Source organism: Carcharhinus amblyrhynchos, chromosome 24, assembly GCF_965287045.1.
Source record: "Carcharhinus amblyrhynchos chromosome 24, sCarAmb.v2.hapA, whole genome shotgun sequence".
NCBI classification, from domain to species: domain Eukaryota; kingdom Metazoa; phylum Chordata; class Chondrichthyes; order Carcharhiniformes; family Carcharhinidae; genus Carcharhinus; species Carcharhinus amblyrhynchos.
Genome location: NC_137347.1, coordinates 3,624,537 through 3,642,328, shown reverse-complemented (window position 1 = coordinate 3,642,328; position 17,792 = coordinate 3,624,537). Strand labels below are relative to the sequence as shown.

At 43.3% G+C, this 17,792-nt stretch overlaps 1 protein-coding gene across 5 annotated transcripts in view; it reads left to right on the top strand.

Annotated features, from left to right (window-relative positions):
• Positions 1–17,792, top strand: part of adgrb2 (adhesion G protein-coupled receptor B2) — a 930,376-nt gene that overhangs the window by 551,758 nt on the left and 360,826 nt on the right. For all 5 annotated transcript variants that reach the window (XM_080211622.1, XM_080211621.1, XM_080211620.1 and 2 more), the window contains one exon: positions 12,013–12,088. In XM_080211622.1, the coding sequence (XP_080067748.1) occupies positions 12,013–12,088 (76 nt within the window). The remainder of the gene's footprint in view (positions 1–12,012; positions 12,089–17,792) is intronic.

Below are 17,792 nucleotides of genomic sequence, written 5' to 3'. Positions count from 1 at the left end.
CACCCGAAAGATGTGCTGTTAGGCTGATTGGTGTAACAAATTGTCCCTAAATTATTCTTCCCTCAATGTGGAATGCCATAAGCATAGACAAGGGTCATGGGTGAAGAGGGGACTCATAATGTTAAAATGGTGGTGCGGGCTCGTTGGGCCGAAGGGCCTGTTTCCCGTGCTGTGTTGTTCTTTGTTCAATTCAGATTCAAAGATCTTTTTCTCCAAAGTGCCCAATTTTGAGTTTGATCTGGTCCTTCCATATAGCCAAATCTCTCAGGCAATGTGAATTTGGAATCCATAGCTGCTCTAAGTATCTAGGAGGCTTGTCTAATTTTTTTTTAAATTATGAATACCTGCTGCAGTCACTAACTCCTTTTGCCCTTTGCAGCTTAAACTTTATAGTTCTAAAACTATTTTTTGAAGTTACTATTGATGTCTGCTTTCCTCCCAGTAGGAAATCATGTCTATTCAATTAATATTTTTTATTGCTGCCTTGTAGTTGCCAAGGATAACGACAGCAAACTTGAACCTAGACTGGTGGGATGTATGCAAACCCGGGCTCACTAACAATTGAATCTGCCCAGTGGGTCTTGCTTACTGCATCATTAAATTGTAGATTTTTGTCCTTTAAAGGGCTTCTCACCATTCCTCAATCATCGCTGTGTTCTCTGATGTTGTTGGATTGGGTTTTTTTTTCATGGACCGTCATGTCCTTTGGTGGGTCCCTTACTGAGTTGAACAGTTCATTTTCTGTCTCTCCTTGACTTTCTATCTACTATGGAGCTGTTTAGGAGAACTATAACTGCCCAACCAAAGTCTTCAGCTTTAAACACCCTTTCTCAGGACAGACTTGAAAAATTCTTTGAAGTTGATTTTTAAAAATTTTGGGTCCTTCACAGCTGCCGCCATCATGGGCACCATGTTGTATGTTGGTTGTGACTGGGTAAGGAAGGATTGCTATGACATGGGTTTGTAAGAACTACAACTGCATACAGTGATTCTGTGTTACTCAACTAGGAAGAAGGTGATTGCTTAGTGGTAATGTCACAGGACTAGTAATGCAGAGGCAGACTAATGCTCTGGATATATGGGCTCAAATCCGATGACAGAAGCCGGTGGAACTTAAATTCAATAAGTTAGTCTAATGTTGACCATAATACCATTGCAGATTGTTGTAAAAATACATCGGGTTCACTAATGTCCTTTAAACTGCTGTCCTTACTGGGCTCACCTACCTGTGACTCCATAATCACAGCAATATGGTTGACTCTTAAATGTCCTCTAAATAGCCACTCAGTTGTATCGAACCAAGACAAAGCCTACAAAAAGGAATAAGCCTGGACAGACCAGCAAGCATTAACCATGGTATTGGAAATGACAATGGACACCCAGCCCCATCAATGCTGCAAAGTCCTCCTGACTAACATAAAAGGGCTTATGCCAAAATTGGGAGAGCTGTTTTACAGACTAGTCAAGCAACAGCCAGACATAATCAACCTAACAAAATCATATCTTACAGACAATGTTCCAGACATCAACATCAATATACCTGGGTTTGACCCTTTCCACCAATGGGACAGCACTGCAGAGGTGGTGGTTCAGTGGTATGTAGTTGGGAAGGAATGGCCCTGGAAATGCTCAACATTGCCTCTGACCACATGAAGTCTTGTGACATCGTCAAACATGGGCAAGGAAATCACCTCCTGGTTACAAATTACTGCCCCTCCCCCCACCCCGCCAAGCTGAGGAATCAGTACTCCTCTATGTTGAACACCACCTGGAGGAAATAGTCAGGACAGCAAGGACACAGAATGTACGCTGGCTGGGGGATTTTCTCCAGCCATCACCAAGAAAGGCTCAGTTTCACCACGACTGACTGAGTTTGCTGGATCCTAAAGAACATCGTTGTTGGACAGATCTCAGGCAGGTGGTGAGGAAGCCAACAAGAAGGAAAAAGCTATTTGACCTCATCCTCATTAGTCTTCCTTCTCAGTGTCATGTCCTCAGAGGCAGAGGCCCAGCAGCAGAAGAATGCAGCCTCAGGAAGGGTCAGTTTAAAAGTTGGCTTTCTGGAGCCACCTCTTCTGGCACTGAGGCCTTTGCCTCTTTGCCCTGGCTCCATTGCCTCTGCAACCACTGTGCCTTCAGCCCCATGCCCTCAGAATTCTGGCCCAGTGCATTGGCATCTTTTGCACTGGTCTTCTGCTGCTATTATCCCCCCTCCTCACCTTCCTCCTTTGCTACCCACTCAACCCTCCTCCTTTGCTACCTACACCAGCCCTCCTCCTTTGTTACTCCCATGCATCAGTACACTCCCCTCACCCTGAGGCATCTTGCCAGAACACACTCAGCCCAAGACGTCTTGCTGGTACACCCACATCTTCCCAAGGAGTCATGAACGGTGCCATTCCACCATCACAGTACTGTGAGCATGAGGGAATGATTGCTGTGCCGAGGCAGGTAATGCAAACTTATGAGCTTCCTAACAGAGTACGACAGGAATCTTATTATTTTATTGGGGGAGGGAAGGAACAATCACAGTGAGAACGCTCACTGACGTAAAAAGCTGTTGGGCTTCCTGCGGAATTTCCCACTCCCATCTCCATTCACACCCAATACAAACAGGAGCGCAAATTCTAATCATCGTGTTCTAATCAACAATATTGTTGAGTTAATGTTAAATGATGCTTTGTATTTGTCTAGCATTGCCTATTCACATCACACCTTTCAGCACAGTTTCACTTCTGCATTTTTTTCAAGTCTTTTTTCTTTTGCATTAAATTCATAGAATCATTGAAACACTACAGTGTAGAAGGAAGCCATTCAGCTCATCAAGCTTGCACCGACAACTATCCCATCCACGCCCTATTGCGGTAACCGCATGTATTTACCCTGTAAACCACTACCCCCCCCAATAAGGGGCCATTTATCACGGCCAATCAACCTAACCCACACATCTTTGGATTGTAGCAGAAAGCCGGAGCACCTGGAGTAAACCCATGCAGACATGGGGAGAACGTGCAAACTCCACACAAGACAGTCACCCGTGGTAGGAATTGAACCCAAGTGAGACAGCAGTGCTAACCAATATTTTTACTGTTGCCCTAATATTGAAACTTTCCAAAATAATTACATTTATATTTAATAATTTAAATTTATAAGCTTTCATCTGTAACTTTTAATTTGTTGAAATCACTGTTCTCAGCAACTTCATTGCTTGTGAACATAAGAACATAAGAAATAGGAGCAGGAGTAGGCCGTCTAGCCCTTCGAGCCTGCCCCGCCATTCAATAAGATCATGGCTGATCTGAAGTGGATCAGTTCCACTTTCCTGCTTTCTCCCCATAACCCTTAATTCTCCTGTCTATCAAATACCTATCTACCCGTGACTTAAATATATTTAGCAAGGTACCTCCACCACTTCAAGGGGCAGAGAATTCCGGAGATTCACCACCCTTTGAGTGAAGAAGTTCCTCCTCAACTCTGATCTAAACTGCCCCCCGCTTATCTTGAGGCTGTGCCCTCGAGTCCTGCTATCCTTTCTAAGCGGGAAGGATCTCTCTACCTCTACTCTACCCATCCCCTTCATTATACGTCTCTATAAGATCCCACCTCATCCTTCTAAACTCCAACGAGTACAGACCCAGTCTATTTAGTCTGTCTTCATAGTCCAATCCCCTCATCTCCGGTATCAGCCTAGTGAACCTTCTCTGCACTCCCTCCAAGGCCAAAATATCCTTCCGCAAGTGCAGTGACCAAAACTGCACACAGTACTCCAGCTGCGGCCTCACCAGTGCCCTGTACAGTTGCAGCAAGACCTCCCTACTTTTAGATTCTATCCCCCTCGCTATAAAGGCAGGCATTCCATTCACCTTCTTGATCACCTACTGCACCTGCAGACTGGGTTTTTGCGACTTGTGCACAAGACCCCCAGGTCCCTCTGCACCGTAGTATGCTGCAGCTTTTCGCCTTTTAAATAGTAATCCCTCTTACTATTATTTCTGTCAAAGTGGATAACCTCACACATGCTAACATTATACTCTATCTGTCAGGCCCTTGCCCACTCGCTCAGCCTATCCAGATCTCTCTGCAGTCTTTCCACACCCTCCACGCAATTTGCTTTTCCACTCATCTTTGTGTCATCAGTGAATTTCGTTACCCTACACTCAGCCCCCTCCTCCAGATCATCTATATGAATGTTGAATAGTTGAGGCCCCAGCACCGATCCCTGCGGCACTCCAGTAGTCACCAACCACCAACCAGAATAGCACCCATTGATACCAACTCCCTGCTTCCTGTTAGACAGCCAATCCTCTATCCACGTTAACACCTTACCCCCAACCCCGTGCACCCTGACCTTCTGTAGCAACCTTTTATGAGGCACCTTACCAAACTTTTGGAAATCTAAAAACACCACCTCCACCGGTTCCCCTCTGTCTACCTCCAAAATGACGCTCCGCATCAGATCCAAGAGACGACCACAAGGAAGCAAGGTTATGAAAAGAATCAATGCAGCCGAGCTAAAGAATGCCAGCATAGCTTCAGCACTTAGAAATCATGCTTGCTGACCTACACCTCGCAGGCAGCACTGAGGACGACTGGGAATGCTTGAGGGATGCTGTTCATTCATCTGCACTGAAGATACTCGGGCCCTCTACCCGCAAGCAGCATGACTGGTTTGATGAGAATGATGAGGAGATACAGGCTCTACTTGTTGAAAAACACCGTCTTCATTGGGCCTGTCAGAGCAACCCCTCATCAGCTGCCAAGAAAAATGCTTTTACCGGTGCTTGCAGGACAGTCCAGAATAAACTGTGTAAAATGCAGGATGCCTGGCTGAGCGCCAAGGTGGATGAAATACAGGGAAACGGTTCTATGAAGCGCTCATCACTCTCTCCAGAACTCAATCTCTCGGGAGCTCCCCTCTCCTGAGTACAGATGGTACAACTCTCATTACAGAGTAGGGCTCAGATCCTGCAGAGATGGACTGAACACGCTGAAGTCTCAACCGACTGTCATCTATTAACATTGAGGCAATAGGCAGGATTCCCCAGGTTGATATCAACAGCGTCATGGATAACCCACCGCTAGTAGCCGAAGTCACGAAAGCTGTCAGCCAGCTATCCAGTGACAAAGCCCCAGGGGCAGATGCCATACCCGCAGAGATTACAAAGCTGCTGGTGCTGTACTTACTGAGAAGCTCACCAAGTTGTTACAGTCCTTTTGGAAGCAAGGATCCATTCCTCAAGAACTTAAAGATGCTTCCATCGTACACCTCTACAAGAGGAGGGGCAATCGACAAGTATGTGACAACCACCAAGGAATCTCGCTGCTCTCCATCACAAGAAAAACCCTCGCAAGAGTCCTGCTAAATCGTCTGGTCACTCATCTGGAGTTGGGCCTGCTTCCAGAATCAAAGTGTGGCTTCCACAAAGGTCGCGGAACTATTGACATGATTTTTGCTGCACGCCAACTTCAGGAGAAGTGTCAGGAGCAGAATCGCGAGCTCTACACAACCTTTGTTGACATTGTGAAGGCCTTCGACGCTGTAAGCCGACAAGGCCTGTGAAGGATCATGTCAATGTTTGGCTGCCCTCTCCTCCTCCACACCACTACACCCCCCGCTCCCCCCCCCCCCACACCCAACAACCCCACCCACCCACCCACCCAAAGGTACACCAGTTCCATGATGTCATGATGGCCAGAGTAATGGATGGCAGAGAATCGTCCGAGGCATTCCCAGTCAACAATGGCATCAAACAGGTCTGTGAGCTTGCTCCCATCCTGTTGAGCATGATGTTTACTGCCATGCTGAATGATGTCTTCCAGGACAGTGTTGCTGGAATCAGCCTCAAGTACAGAGTGGATGGGAAGCTCTTCAACCTGAGGAGACTTCAAGCTATTACCAAAGTGAAAGAGACTGTTCTGAGAGACTTCCTCTTTGCTGATGACTGCGCCTTGTATACTGGCTCAGAGCCAGAGATGCAAGTAGTATGGACAAATTTTCCACGGCTTGTGACAACTTTGGACTCACCATCAACATTAAAAAGACCAAAGTCACGCACCAGCCTGCTCCTCATGCACCGTACACAGAACCCATAATCACAATCAAAGGGCAGAAACTACAGGCAGTGGACCAGTTCACTTATCTTGGCAGCACCCTCTCTCAAGCAGTGACTATTGTTGTGGGAAATTACCACTTTGGAGTCAGACTGGCAGTTTTATTTAACAAAGCTTCATGGAGAAAAGGCACTGGCACTCCGCAGTACTGGGCAGCTACCTTCTCTCAATGATACAATAGGAGCGGTTCATCTTTATATCTTTTACACAATAGATGGATCGGACATCATTAACACATCATTGTAATCGAGTAGGAGAATGATTGTTTAACACATCGTTATAGACAGATACAGACATGAGCATTTCAATATCGCATTGTTCCATGAATGGATACATTTGCTCTTTATCAATGACTTAGTTTCAGTCTATTCATACAGTAATTGGTTTTCCTGCATTTATGTATTCACGTTCACACTTGTGGGTAATCTCCTTATCAGACCCTATTGTCCCAGGACTTTATCTTTTCAGGTGCCCGGCTTCCTGCAGTATTTGTTCCCTGTATGTTTAATTCAAATGACTGTCTGTCCTGTACGTTTAAATTTCAAGTAGCTGGCTTCATTAAAAGTCAGTTCCTGCTCAATGTCTTTTAACCCTTCATGTGTCTTAGAATCTCTACAGTACAGAAAGAGGCCATTCAGCCCATCGAGTCTGCACCGACCACAATCCCACCCAGGCCCTATCTCCATATCTTTATATATTTACCACTAAGTCCTCAAACCTATGTATCTCAGGACACTAAGGTCAATTTTAGCATGACCAATCAACCTAACCCACACATCTTTGGACTGTGGGAGGAAACCCACACAGACACGAGAACAATGTGCAAACTCCACACAGTCAGTGACCCAAGCTGGGAATTGAACCCAGGTCCCTGGAGCTGTGAAGCAGCAGTGCTAACCATTGTGCTACCATGCCGGGCAGCTATTTTATGCCAGGTATCCAACTTTATGGGTTTTTCCCCACCACACCATTGATACAGAAGTTAACTGCAGAATAGCAAAGGCAAGTTCTACTTTCGGTAGACCATGCTCCACTGTATGGGAACATCAAGGAATCAGCCCAGCAACAAAACTGAAGGTCTACAGCACCGTGGCACTCACGACCCTCCTCTATGCCTGTGAAATGTGGACTGTGTATCGAAGGCGTGCAAGACAGCTCAATCATTTCCACATGACTTATCTTCACAGAATATTACTCATCAGATGGCAAGACAAAGTACCAGACATTGAAGTTCTCTCTACAGCAAGTCTACCATCAGTCCACACACTGCTGATGAGAGCACGAAACTGGTGGGCAGGGCATGTCATCTGTATGCCAGACGAGCGCATACCCAAGCAGCTCCTTTTTGGGGAACTCTCTGCAGGTAAACACTCGCACGGAGGGCAGAAGAACCATCACAAAGACAAAGTCAAGGCCTCCCTGAAGTCTCTTGACATAGACACGACCACCTGGGAAATGCTGGCACAAAACATCCTACCTGGTGCTGCCTCATCCACAAGAGCTATCAAGTTTATGAAGCAAGGTGGATTGCTGAAGCATAACTTAAGTGCGAGCTGCGCAAGTCCAGAGCCACCAGCGCAACAACTACAGTGCCTATACAAGTAGGTCCAATATGTGCCAGGACATTCCGCGCCCGAATTGGCCTGATCAGTCATCTTCGGACACATCGCATCCAGCCTCAAAATGACTGATGGTGTCGAGGTCCTCATCGATGACAATGGACAAACAACATTGTGATCAGAACTCCCCACTCACCTGACAAAGGGGCAAAGCCCCGAAAGCTAGTGGCGTTTGCTACCAAATAAACCTGTTGGACTTTAACCTGGTGTTTTGAGACTTCTTACTCTGTCTGATCCTGCCAGTGCATTCTAAATGCTTGTTATAAATTCCTTCACAATGGATTTGCGAATTTTCCCCACTACCGATCTTAAGCTTACTCGTCTATAATTCCCTGTTTTCTCTCCACCTCCCTTTTTGGATATTGGAATGACATTAACTACTCCAATCTGCAGGGATCGTTCCAGAATCGATAGAATCCTGGAAGGTGACCACCAATGCATCCACTATTTCTAGAGCCAATTCCTTAAGTACTCTGAGATGTAGATTATCAGGCTCTGGGGATTTATCCACTTTCAATGTCATCAATTTTCCCAGCACCGTTTCTCTACTAATATTGATTTCCATCAGTTCTTCTCTCTCATTAAATCTTGAATTCTCCAACATTTCTGGCATCTGATTTGTGTTCTGTTTCGTGAAGACGAACCAAAGTATATATTCAGTTGCTTAGCCATTTCTTTGTCCCCTATTATACATTCTCCCATTTCTGTCTGTAGAGGACCTACATTTATCTTCAATCTTTCTCTCTTCATGAATCTACAGAAACCCTTAGTATCAGTCTTTATGTTCCCTGCAAGGTTACTCTTGTACTGTATTTTCCCCTTCTTAATCAATCCCTTTGTCCTTCTGAATTCTAAGTCCTGCTGAATTCTAAACTGCTCCAAATCCTCAGACCTATTATTTTTCTTGGCTGATCTGTATGCTTCTTGCTTATATCGGATACTCTCTCTAATTTCCTTTGTAATCGATGGATTGGCCCTCTTACCCATTTTGCTTTTGTGTCAGACAGCACAGTTCCCCAATAAGTTCTTTGAATGTTTGCCATTGCCTATCCAATGTCACCCCTTTAAGTAACTCTCCCTAATGTATCAAGGCCAACTCACACCTCATATCCTCAGTTTCCTTTATTAAGATTCAGCACCCTCATAACTCTTCCCCAAGGTGTCAGCTAGATTGGCAATGATTCCCTATCATTACGCAGTACCCATTCTAAGATGGCGTGCTCTGTAGTTGGTTTCTCCGCATATTGGTCAAGAAAACTATCCCATATACATTCCAGGAATTCCTCTTCTATGACATTGTGGTAATTTGATTTGCCCAATTTATATACAGATTAAAATCACCCATGATCACTGATATTCCCTTATGAGATGCATCTCTAATTTTGTGTTTAATGCCATTCCAAACATCATCACTGCAATTTGGGGGTCTATAAATGACACCCATTAATGTTTTTTGTCTGTTGATATTTCTCAACTAACCATACTGACTTCACGTTGTCAGAAAGCAAAATATCCTTTCTCACTATTGTGTTAATTTCCTCTTTAACCAGCAGTGCCACTCCACCACCTTTTCCTTTATGCCTGTCCTTCCTAAATAAGAATACTCTGGAACATTAAATTCACGCCCCTGGTCACCCTGCAGCCATTCTCCCTAATCCCAGTTATATTATATCCTTTTATATCTATCTGCGCAATTAGTTCACCCACGTTATTGCAAATGCTCTGCACATTAAGGCACAGAGCTTTAAACTTGTCTTTTTAACATTGTTTGCCTTGCTCCCAATATTTTTCTTTATAACCCTGTTTGAACTTTGTCCTTGTTTCTCTGCCTATCACTTTTCTTATTCCCTTTTCTGCCTTTGTTTTTGTCCTTGTTCCTTCCTTCTCTGACTCCTTACATAAGTGTCCATCCCCTGGCGTAAGAGTTTAAACCCTCCCCAACCACTCTAGGAAACAGTTCCCCTAGATATCAATCCCAGTCCTGCTCAGGTATAACCTTGTCTGATTTATACAGGTCCCACCACCCCCAGAACCAATCTCAATGCCCCAGGAATTTGAAACCCTCCCCCGACACCATCTCTTCAGACACGTATTCATCCGATATATTCTGTCATTTCTACTCTGACTAGCACATGGCACTGGCAATAATCCAGAGATCACTCCCTTTGAGGTCTGATTTCTTAACTTTCTTCCTAGCTCCCAGAATTCTGCTTTTAGGACCTCATTCTTTTTTTAACCTTTGACGTTTGTACTGATGTGTACCACGACCATTGGCTGTTTACCCTCCCCTCCAGAATGTCTTGCACCCGCTTCAAGAAATTCTTGACCCAAGCACCAGGGAGGCATTATACCATCCTGGAGTCTCATTTGAAGCCACAGAAATGCCTGTTTATTCTCCGTAGAGTTGAACCCCTTATAACTATTGCACTGGCACATTTTTTACCCCTCCCCTCTGCAGCAGAACCAAATGTGGTGCAATCAGTTTGGTTGTTGCTGTTTTCCCCAGAGAGGTCATTCCCCTCAACAGTATCCAAAGTGGTATATCTGTTTTGCAGGGGAATGATCATAGGAGATTCCTACACTACCTGCCTATCTTGCTCTGTCTAGTGGTCACCCATTCCCTTCCTGCCTGCCTGCGGAGTCTGAGCTTGCGGCGTGACCACGACACTCTCTGATTCACGGATGCTCCAGTGTCTCCCTACCACTCCCATTTTGAAAGTTGAGCTTCCAGGAACTGTAGCTGGGGATACTTCCTGCGCAGATGCTGACCCAGAGAACTGGAACTGTTCCCAGCCTGCCACATGGAACAAGATGAATAAACCTCTCCTGTAATGCCGTACCCTTTAACTTAAACTTTTGAACAATGTTTTGTTTCAGATGATATCCAAATCTCTAAGGCCCTTCTTTCCTGCTCCTCATTACTGCCAAATACAACCTTTACAAACTATAAACCACAGAAGTTACACAGAAACACCGATGTAGTGTACAACTACAGTAACTATAATGCCAAGAGGAAAAAAAGAAAAGAAAGAACAACTTACCAGTCACCAGCCAATCACTTACCTCGTGGCTGTGATGGCACAGTTCAGTTTCCTTCTACTTCTCACTTGCCCTCGAGTCTCCCTCACAGATCCTCCTCTCCCAAAGATGATCCCCTCTTTCCCTTCAGCACTAAATTCCTACTCAGCTCCAAATTCCCGATGCCCTCAGTCTGGCTGAAATCTCACTTCGGCTGCAGTCTCTCCCACTGGCATATGCAGGCTCTCTGACAGGGACAATCATGTGATAGAGAACCTGTATAGCAGAAGGAACCATGTGTACTTATGTGAAAGATATCTATTCGATCTTGTAAACTATCTTGCATATAGTCTTAATAAATCAGTTGGAAGTCGCCCTGCAGAGTTAGATGACAGCCCCTCTTGAGATAATATAGGCCATTGAAGCACATGTGAGTCACTATGTATCCTCTCAGGTGTGCATAAAAGATCCAATAGCACTTTTCTAAGCGTAAATGGGTCCCAGCCAACAATTAGCCCTCATCCAACATATAATTCTTTGGACATTCACCTTATCACTACTTTGCTTTGCTCCCTGCAAATCGGCTATCATGTTTTCTTACATTATAATGGTGACTGTAGAGTCAAAAGTATGTAATTTAGAATGAACATGAAACTCGCTATATAAACACAAGCTCTTTCTTATATTGGAGCATTGTAAAGACAATTTTGGAGGGAGCGTTACTGCAGCTGATCTACACTATATTCTACCATTGTGGTGCTTGGTAAAAGCCAAAAATACTTCATTCCCATAATAGTACTTTATCTTGAATTAATCCAAATTTCACAAATCTATTTTTAATTTTTAATAGGATTTAGAGTAAGATTATGAATACTTTTTTGAACATACAGCACATTACACATTGATATTTTGTGTTTTTGTGAATATGTTTGACCCCCTAAAGGAGGTTTGTGAGGGATTACAAACATTGACAATCCTGAACTTCCTCCTTGAACCTCCCCAAAGAGCACATCAATCTCATGCTACAGATCCCACGGTCTCATGAGTTTTATATGGAATATTTAATCATGTAGGTCCTCATTGCTCCTCTCACTAATAAGAATATCAGTTGTGTTTTAAAGTACTACAATCAAAATATAAATGATCAAAATGTGTTGCTCAGCAATGTTTCAACTGCTTATAGGTACATAAACAGTTAACTTCCTGATAAGTTAGACTTAAAACCTGAAAGCTTTAATCACTATGATTTTTGAATGTATTTCAGAGACAGATGACTCATCCTATTACATCATTGGAGCTGTGCTTTACCGGACGCTGGGTCTCATCTTACCTGTTGCAAAGTAAGTGGATACTGTTTACATTCCACGAACTAGTAGATGAATCATTGATAGTCCTGACCAATGGTGGTGCCAGATAAACATTATTGTTACTTCCAATATCATTAGTAACAAGGTTTGTCAGGTATCAGTCATTGTTAGAATGTGCCATATGTTTATAAAATCACCATAGTCCCAGATGACCATAGACTGCTCTCCCCTTTGAAGATCACCACACTCAGGCAAGGGGCAAGATTGAGAAGATGGGGCCTTCATGAATAACCTAGCTCATGTGGGAATTGAACCCATGTTGTTGGCAGTGTTCTGCATCAGGAACCAGTTATCCAACCCACAGAGCTAACCAACTCCCATGTGTTTGTCACCCTGCAATTCTTACATAAATATGTATTAGATATGACAATATCTAACATGCCTCCAGTTCTTAAACAATGTTGATGGTGCGATGGAAGTTCTGAGTACTGGAAACATATTCATGACATCTGTATTTGGAATAGATTTTAAATTCTTACAAATTTTAGCATTAACTAAATGTGGAATTAGAGACTGGCAAGGGTCACATAACAGGTCATCACAGTTCGAGTGCAGCAGGAAAGTAAAAAACAAGGAAATATTTTGGCTGCAGATAGCATGAATGGAGGTAGATGGATATCTCTGGTTTCTATGGCTTTTATTGACTTTGTGCATGGTAGGTCATGTTTGACCAATCAGAGTTTTTCCAGGAGGTTACCAGGAAAGTGGATGAAGGAAAGGCGGTGGATGTTGTCTATCTGGACTTTAGCAAGGCCTTTGACAAGGTCCCTCATGGGAGGTTAGTTAGAAAGGTTCAGTCGCTAGGTATACATGGGGAGGTAGTAAATTGGATTGGACACTGGCTCAATGAAAGAAGCCAGAGAGTGGTTGTGGAGGATTGCTTCTCTGAGTGGAGGCCTATGACACAGGGATCGGTGTTGGGTCTGTAGTTGCTGTCATCTATATCAATAATCTGGATGATAATGTGGTAAATTGGCTCAGCAAATTTGTTGATGATACAAAGATTGGAGGTGTAGTGGTCAGTGAGGAAGGTTTTCAAAGCTTGCAGAGGGACTTGGACCAACTAGGAAAATGGGCTGAAAAATGGCAAATGGAATTTAACACAGACAAATGTGAGGTGTTGCACTTTGGAAGGACAAACCAAAGTAGAACGTACAGGGTGAATGTAGGACTCTGAGGATAAACAGAGGGATCTGGGAATACAGGTACAGAATTCCCTAAAGGTGACATCACAGGTGGATAGGGTCTTAAAGAGTGCTTTTGGTACATTGGCCTTCATAAATTGGAGTATCGAGTATAAAAGTTGGAGTGTTATGATAAGGTTATATAAGGCATTGGTGAGGCCAAATTTAGAGTATTGTGGACAGTTTTGGTCACCTAATTACAGGAAGGATGTAAATAAGGTTGAAAGAGTGCAGAGAAGGTTCACGAGGAAGTTGCTGAGATTTGAGAAGCTGAGTTACAGAGAGAGATTGAATAGGTTAGGACTTTATTCCCTGGAGCGTAGAATAATGAGGGGAGATTTGATAGAGGTGTATAAGATTTTGATGGGTATAGATAGAGTGAATGCAAGCAGGCTTTTTCCACTGAGGCTAGGGGAGAAAAAAACCAGAGGGCATGGGTTAAGGGTGAAAGGAGAAAAGTTTAAAGGGAATATTAGGGGGGGGGGGCTTCTTCAAGCAGAGAGTGATGGGAGTGTGGAATGAGCTGCTGGATAAAGTGGTAAATGCAGGGTCACTTCTAACATTTCAGAAAAACTTGGACAGGTACATGGATGAGAGGGGCGTGGAAGGATATGGTCCATGTGCAGGTCAGTGGGATTTGGCAAAAAATGGTTCAGCATAAGAACATAAGAAGTAGGAGCAGGAGTAGGCCATCTAGCCCCTCGAGCCTGCCCCGCCATTCAATAAGATCATGGCTGATCTGAAGTGGTTCAGTTCGACTTGCCCGCTTTCTCCCCATAACCCTTAATCCCCTTGCCTACCAAAAACCTATCTACCCGTGTCTTAAATATATTTAGCGAGGTAGCCTCCACCACTTCAACGGGCAGAGAATTCCAGAGATTCACCACCCTTTGAGTGAAGAAGTTCCTCCTCAACTCCATTCTAAACTGCCCCCCCGCCCCCTTATCTTGAGGCTGTGCCCTCTAATCCTGCTGTCCTTTCTGAGCGGGAAGAACCTCTCCACCTCTACCCTATCCATCCCCTTCATCATCTTATACGACAAGAAGGGCCAAAGGCCTATTTCTGAGCTGCAAATTTTCCATGGTTTCTATGGTTTCTATGATAGATTGGCAAGAGATGGGAGAAATTGAAAGCATAGAGAAAATCAGATTGAAGATAGCAAGGTAAAACAGGAGAGATAAGAAACCCTTAGCAGTTAGAGATAAAGATAGAAAAGCTTGAATATTGGAAAGGGTGTGGAAAATGCACCATTGTTTATTTCAAGTCAGAAATTTGATTTATTTTTCAGCTCATTAAATTGTTAAGTTTCTCTGGGCTTTATGCCAAGTGGATTTTTCAAGCCTTGTTAGTTTTCTTCAATACATGTAAGAAGATAAAGGAAATAGAGAACACTACATCAGTGTGCAAGCACCAGCTAACATTTAAACAGAAAGTGGAGCTGACCACATAAGACATGAATATTTCCTGAGCAGTCAAGCTTAGCCTATTTATTTATAAAAGCTGGACTCTAAATAAACTAGTTTATTTTGTAGTAATATATTGAGGCATGTTATGGTGCCATGCAAATGCAAGTACTTATTTCACGTAGTGCTCTAACAATACAACGATTTACTTTTCGTGAAGTATCCCGAAGAACAACTTGTTCATGAAATGTTAATCAAAAGTTGTCTTCACCTTTTCTGAAGAAATTGTGTTTATTCACTTATGCCAACACCATTTAATTGCATGTGCTTTTTATACTTGCCCAGACGTTATGCAAGGCTGGAATTTAATATCCATCCCTAATCATCCTTGAGAAGGTGAGCCACCTTTTAGTGGTACACCCCAAGTGCTGTTATAGAGGGAGGTCCAGGATTTTAACCCAGTAGTAATGAAAGAACAACAAAGAAGTTCCAAGTCACGATTGTGTGTGGTTTGGAGGGGAACTTTTAGGTGGTAGTATTGCCATGCTTCTCATAAATCTGCTGCACTTAGCCTTCTGGATGGTAAAATCACAGTTTGCTCTCAAAGATGTAAAAGGAGGATTGACGAGTTGCTGCAATGCAATTTATAGATGAAACATACAGCCTCCAATGTGTACCAGTGGTGGAGAGAGTGAATATTTAATGTGATGAATGAGGTGCCAACCCAGTGGGCTGCTTTATCCTGGATGGCGTAGAGCCTTTTGAGAATTCTTGGAGCTTCTCCAATCCAGGCAAATATGGAGAACAGGAAAGTGGAGTTGAGGCCACAATTTGATCAGGCAGGATCTTATTGAATGCAGCAGCAGGCTCAAGAAATTCTAATTTTTGTGTTCTTGTGCACGCTCCATCACATTCCAGTGTCGTGCCTTGTAGAAGTGAGGTGAGAGTCACTACCCTTGAAGTCCGCATTTTACTAAATGTGGTATCAAGGAGCCCTAGCAAAACTGAAGTCAATGCAAATTGGTGAGGGGGACTGTTTGCTGGTTGGAATTGTCCCTAGCACAAAGGAAGATGGTTGTGGTGTTAGGAGGTCAGTCATCTCATCTCCATAATATCATTGCAGAAGTTCCTCAGGGTAGTGACCTTAGCCCAACCATCTTCAGCTGATCCATCAATGACCTTCTTTCCAACTTAAGATCAGAAGTGGGGATGTTTACTACTAATTACACAAAGTTCAGCACTCCTCAGGTACTGAAGCAGTCCGAATGCAGCAAGACATGGACAATATCCATGCTTGGGCGAAGAACAGGCAGGTAACAATTGTGCCACAAAAACATTAGGCAATGACCATCTCCAACAAGAGAGAATTTAACCATTGCTCCTTGATACTATGCAGCATTATCATTGCTGAATTCCTCCATGATCGACGTCCTGGGGATTACCAAGAAACTTAACTATGTTAGCCATATAAATACTGTACCTACAAGAGCAGGTCAGAAGCTAGGAATAAAAGCAAATTACTGTGGATGCTGGAATCTGAACCAAAAGAGAAAATGTTGGAAAATCTCAGCAGGTCTGGCAGCATCTGGAAAGAGAGAAAGGAATTGACGTTTTGAGTCCTGATGACCCTTTGTCAAAGCTTTGACCACCATAAGTGCTTGCCCATCCTCATCTGCTTCCTGTTTCTACTGGGTCAGCTGACCACCATAGCAATGATGCCATTGGTTACCTTGTCCATCTGGTCAGCTGACCCTCACAACCTGTTATTATTGGTTCCATTACAGCAGATTTCCCCCTTTTCTTTCAAACTAATTCAGGTAACCATCCTCCAATATTCTCAACAAATTTCCTGTTCCCACACTTCTTTGAATAAAACAGATAGATAATTATGGATTTTCACCAAGCCAGTTTAGCTTTCAAACTTCCTTGTTTTCCAGTATTTGTTTAATGCTGACCAAATCAATTCTCAGTCACTTTTCTGCTACACTTTTTGTCGAGTGAACATTGTCCCATAAAGATTGCTTGCCCACATAACACTGAATTGATACCTTGTTTTCCAACATTGCCTTAAAAATATTTCTGTAGATGTGTCAGACAAATATATTCCCATACCCACCACTTCCAGTAGTGCTAGGGTTTCAGCTGCCAATGATTTATGACTACCCTTTTTATTTTCTTTGCTTCCCAGGCCAAGGGGCAACATTTTCCCTTCATACTGACCAAGAATATAATGAAACTGGCACTGCTTGAGTGTCTATCTGGTGAATTGACATGTGAAGCATCGCTGAACACAACTAACTTCATGAACGGGATTTTCCAGCCACATTTGCTCTGAAACCAGAAAATCCCACCTGAAGTCAATGGACCTTTCTATGGTCTGCTCCTCACCTACTACGATTCCCAGATTCCCATGGCAGGCGGAATGGGAAAATTCGCCCCCATGTCTCTGGTTCTCCCCGTGCCAGGAATTTAATTACACATCACCTAGTTCCATCTTTTTTCAAGTTTTATTTACCTGCAAGATCTCTCGATCTGAAGAATGTCTCAAAATATTTCTTAGTTCTGGAATATTATAACTCTTATGTGGTCTTGTCTGCGTGCATGACTTCTCCTATCGTACTCATCAAAAATTTGGTTTCTTTTTGTTGACCGGTTCCTATTTTTTTGAATTGACCTTTCTCTGGTTTTGGGAATAGGATCAATGCTGTCCAGATATCCCTGTTGATTCATTGTTACCCTAGATTTGCTTTGTCATATACCAAGACCAAGATAGTGAAAAGCACCAGCAGTTTGACTCTCTATTTTAAATTACATCTTTAACCTATTAATCACCTCTTTCTAATTTAATCTGTGCCACCCCATATGAAGTCAACATCATGAAAACTTCTGCCATTTTTCCTTCAGACTTCCAGTAGAACATAGCAGGATCTGGTTTTAACTGGACACAGCTAGTCTTCAGTAGTATGGATTATACAGAACATACCAAACGTTTGATGCATCATTCAATCCGTTTATACATCTGTTCAGTTTCCACTGTGTACTACCTGCTTCAAAAAAACTTTGAAATGCTTCACCCTGCAGAAATGATAC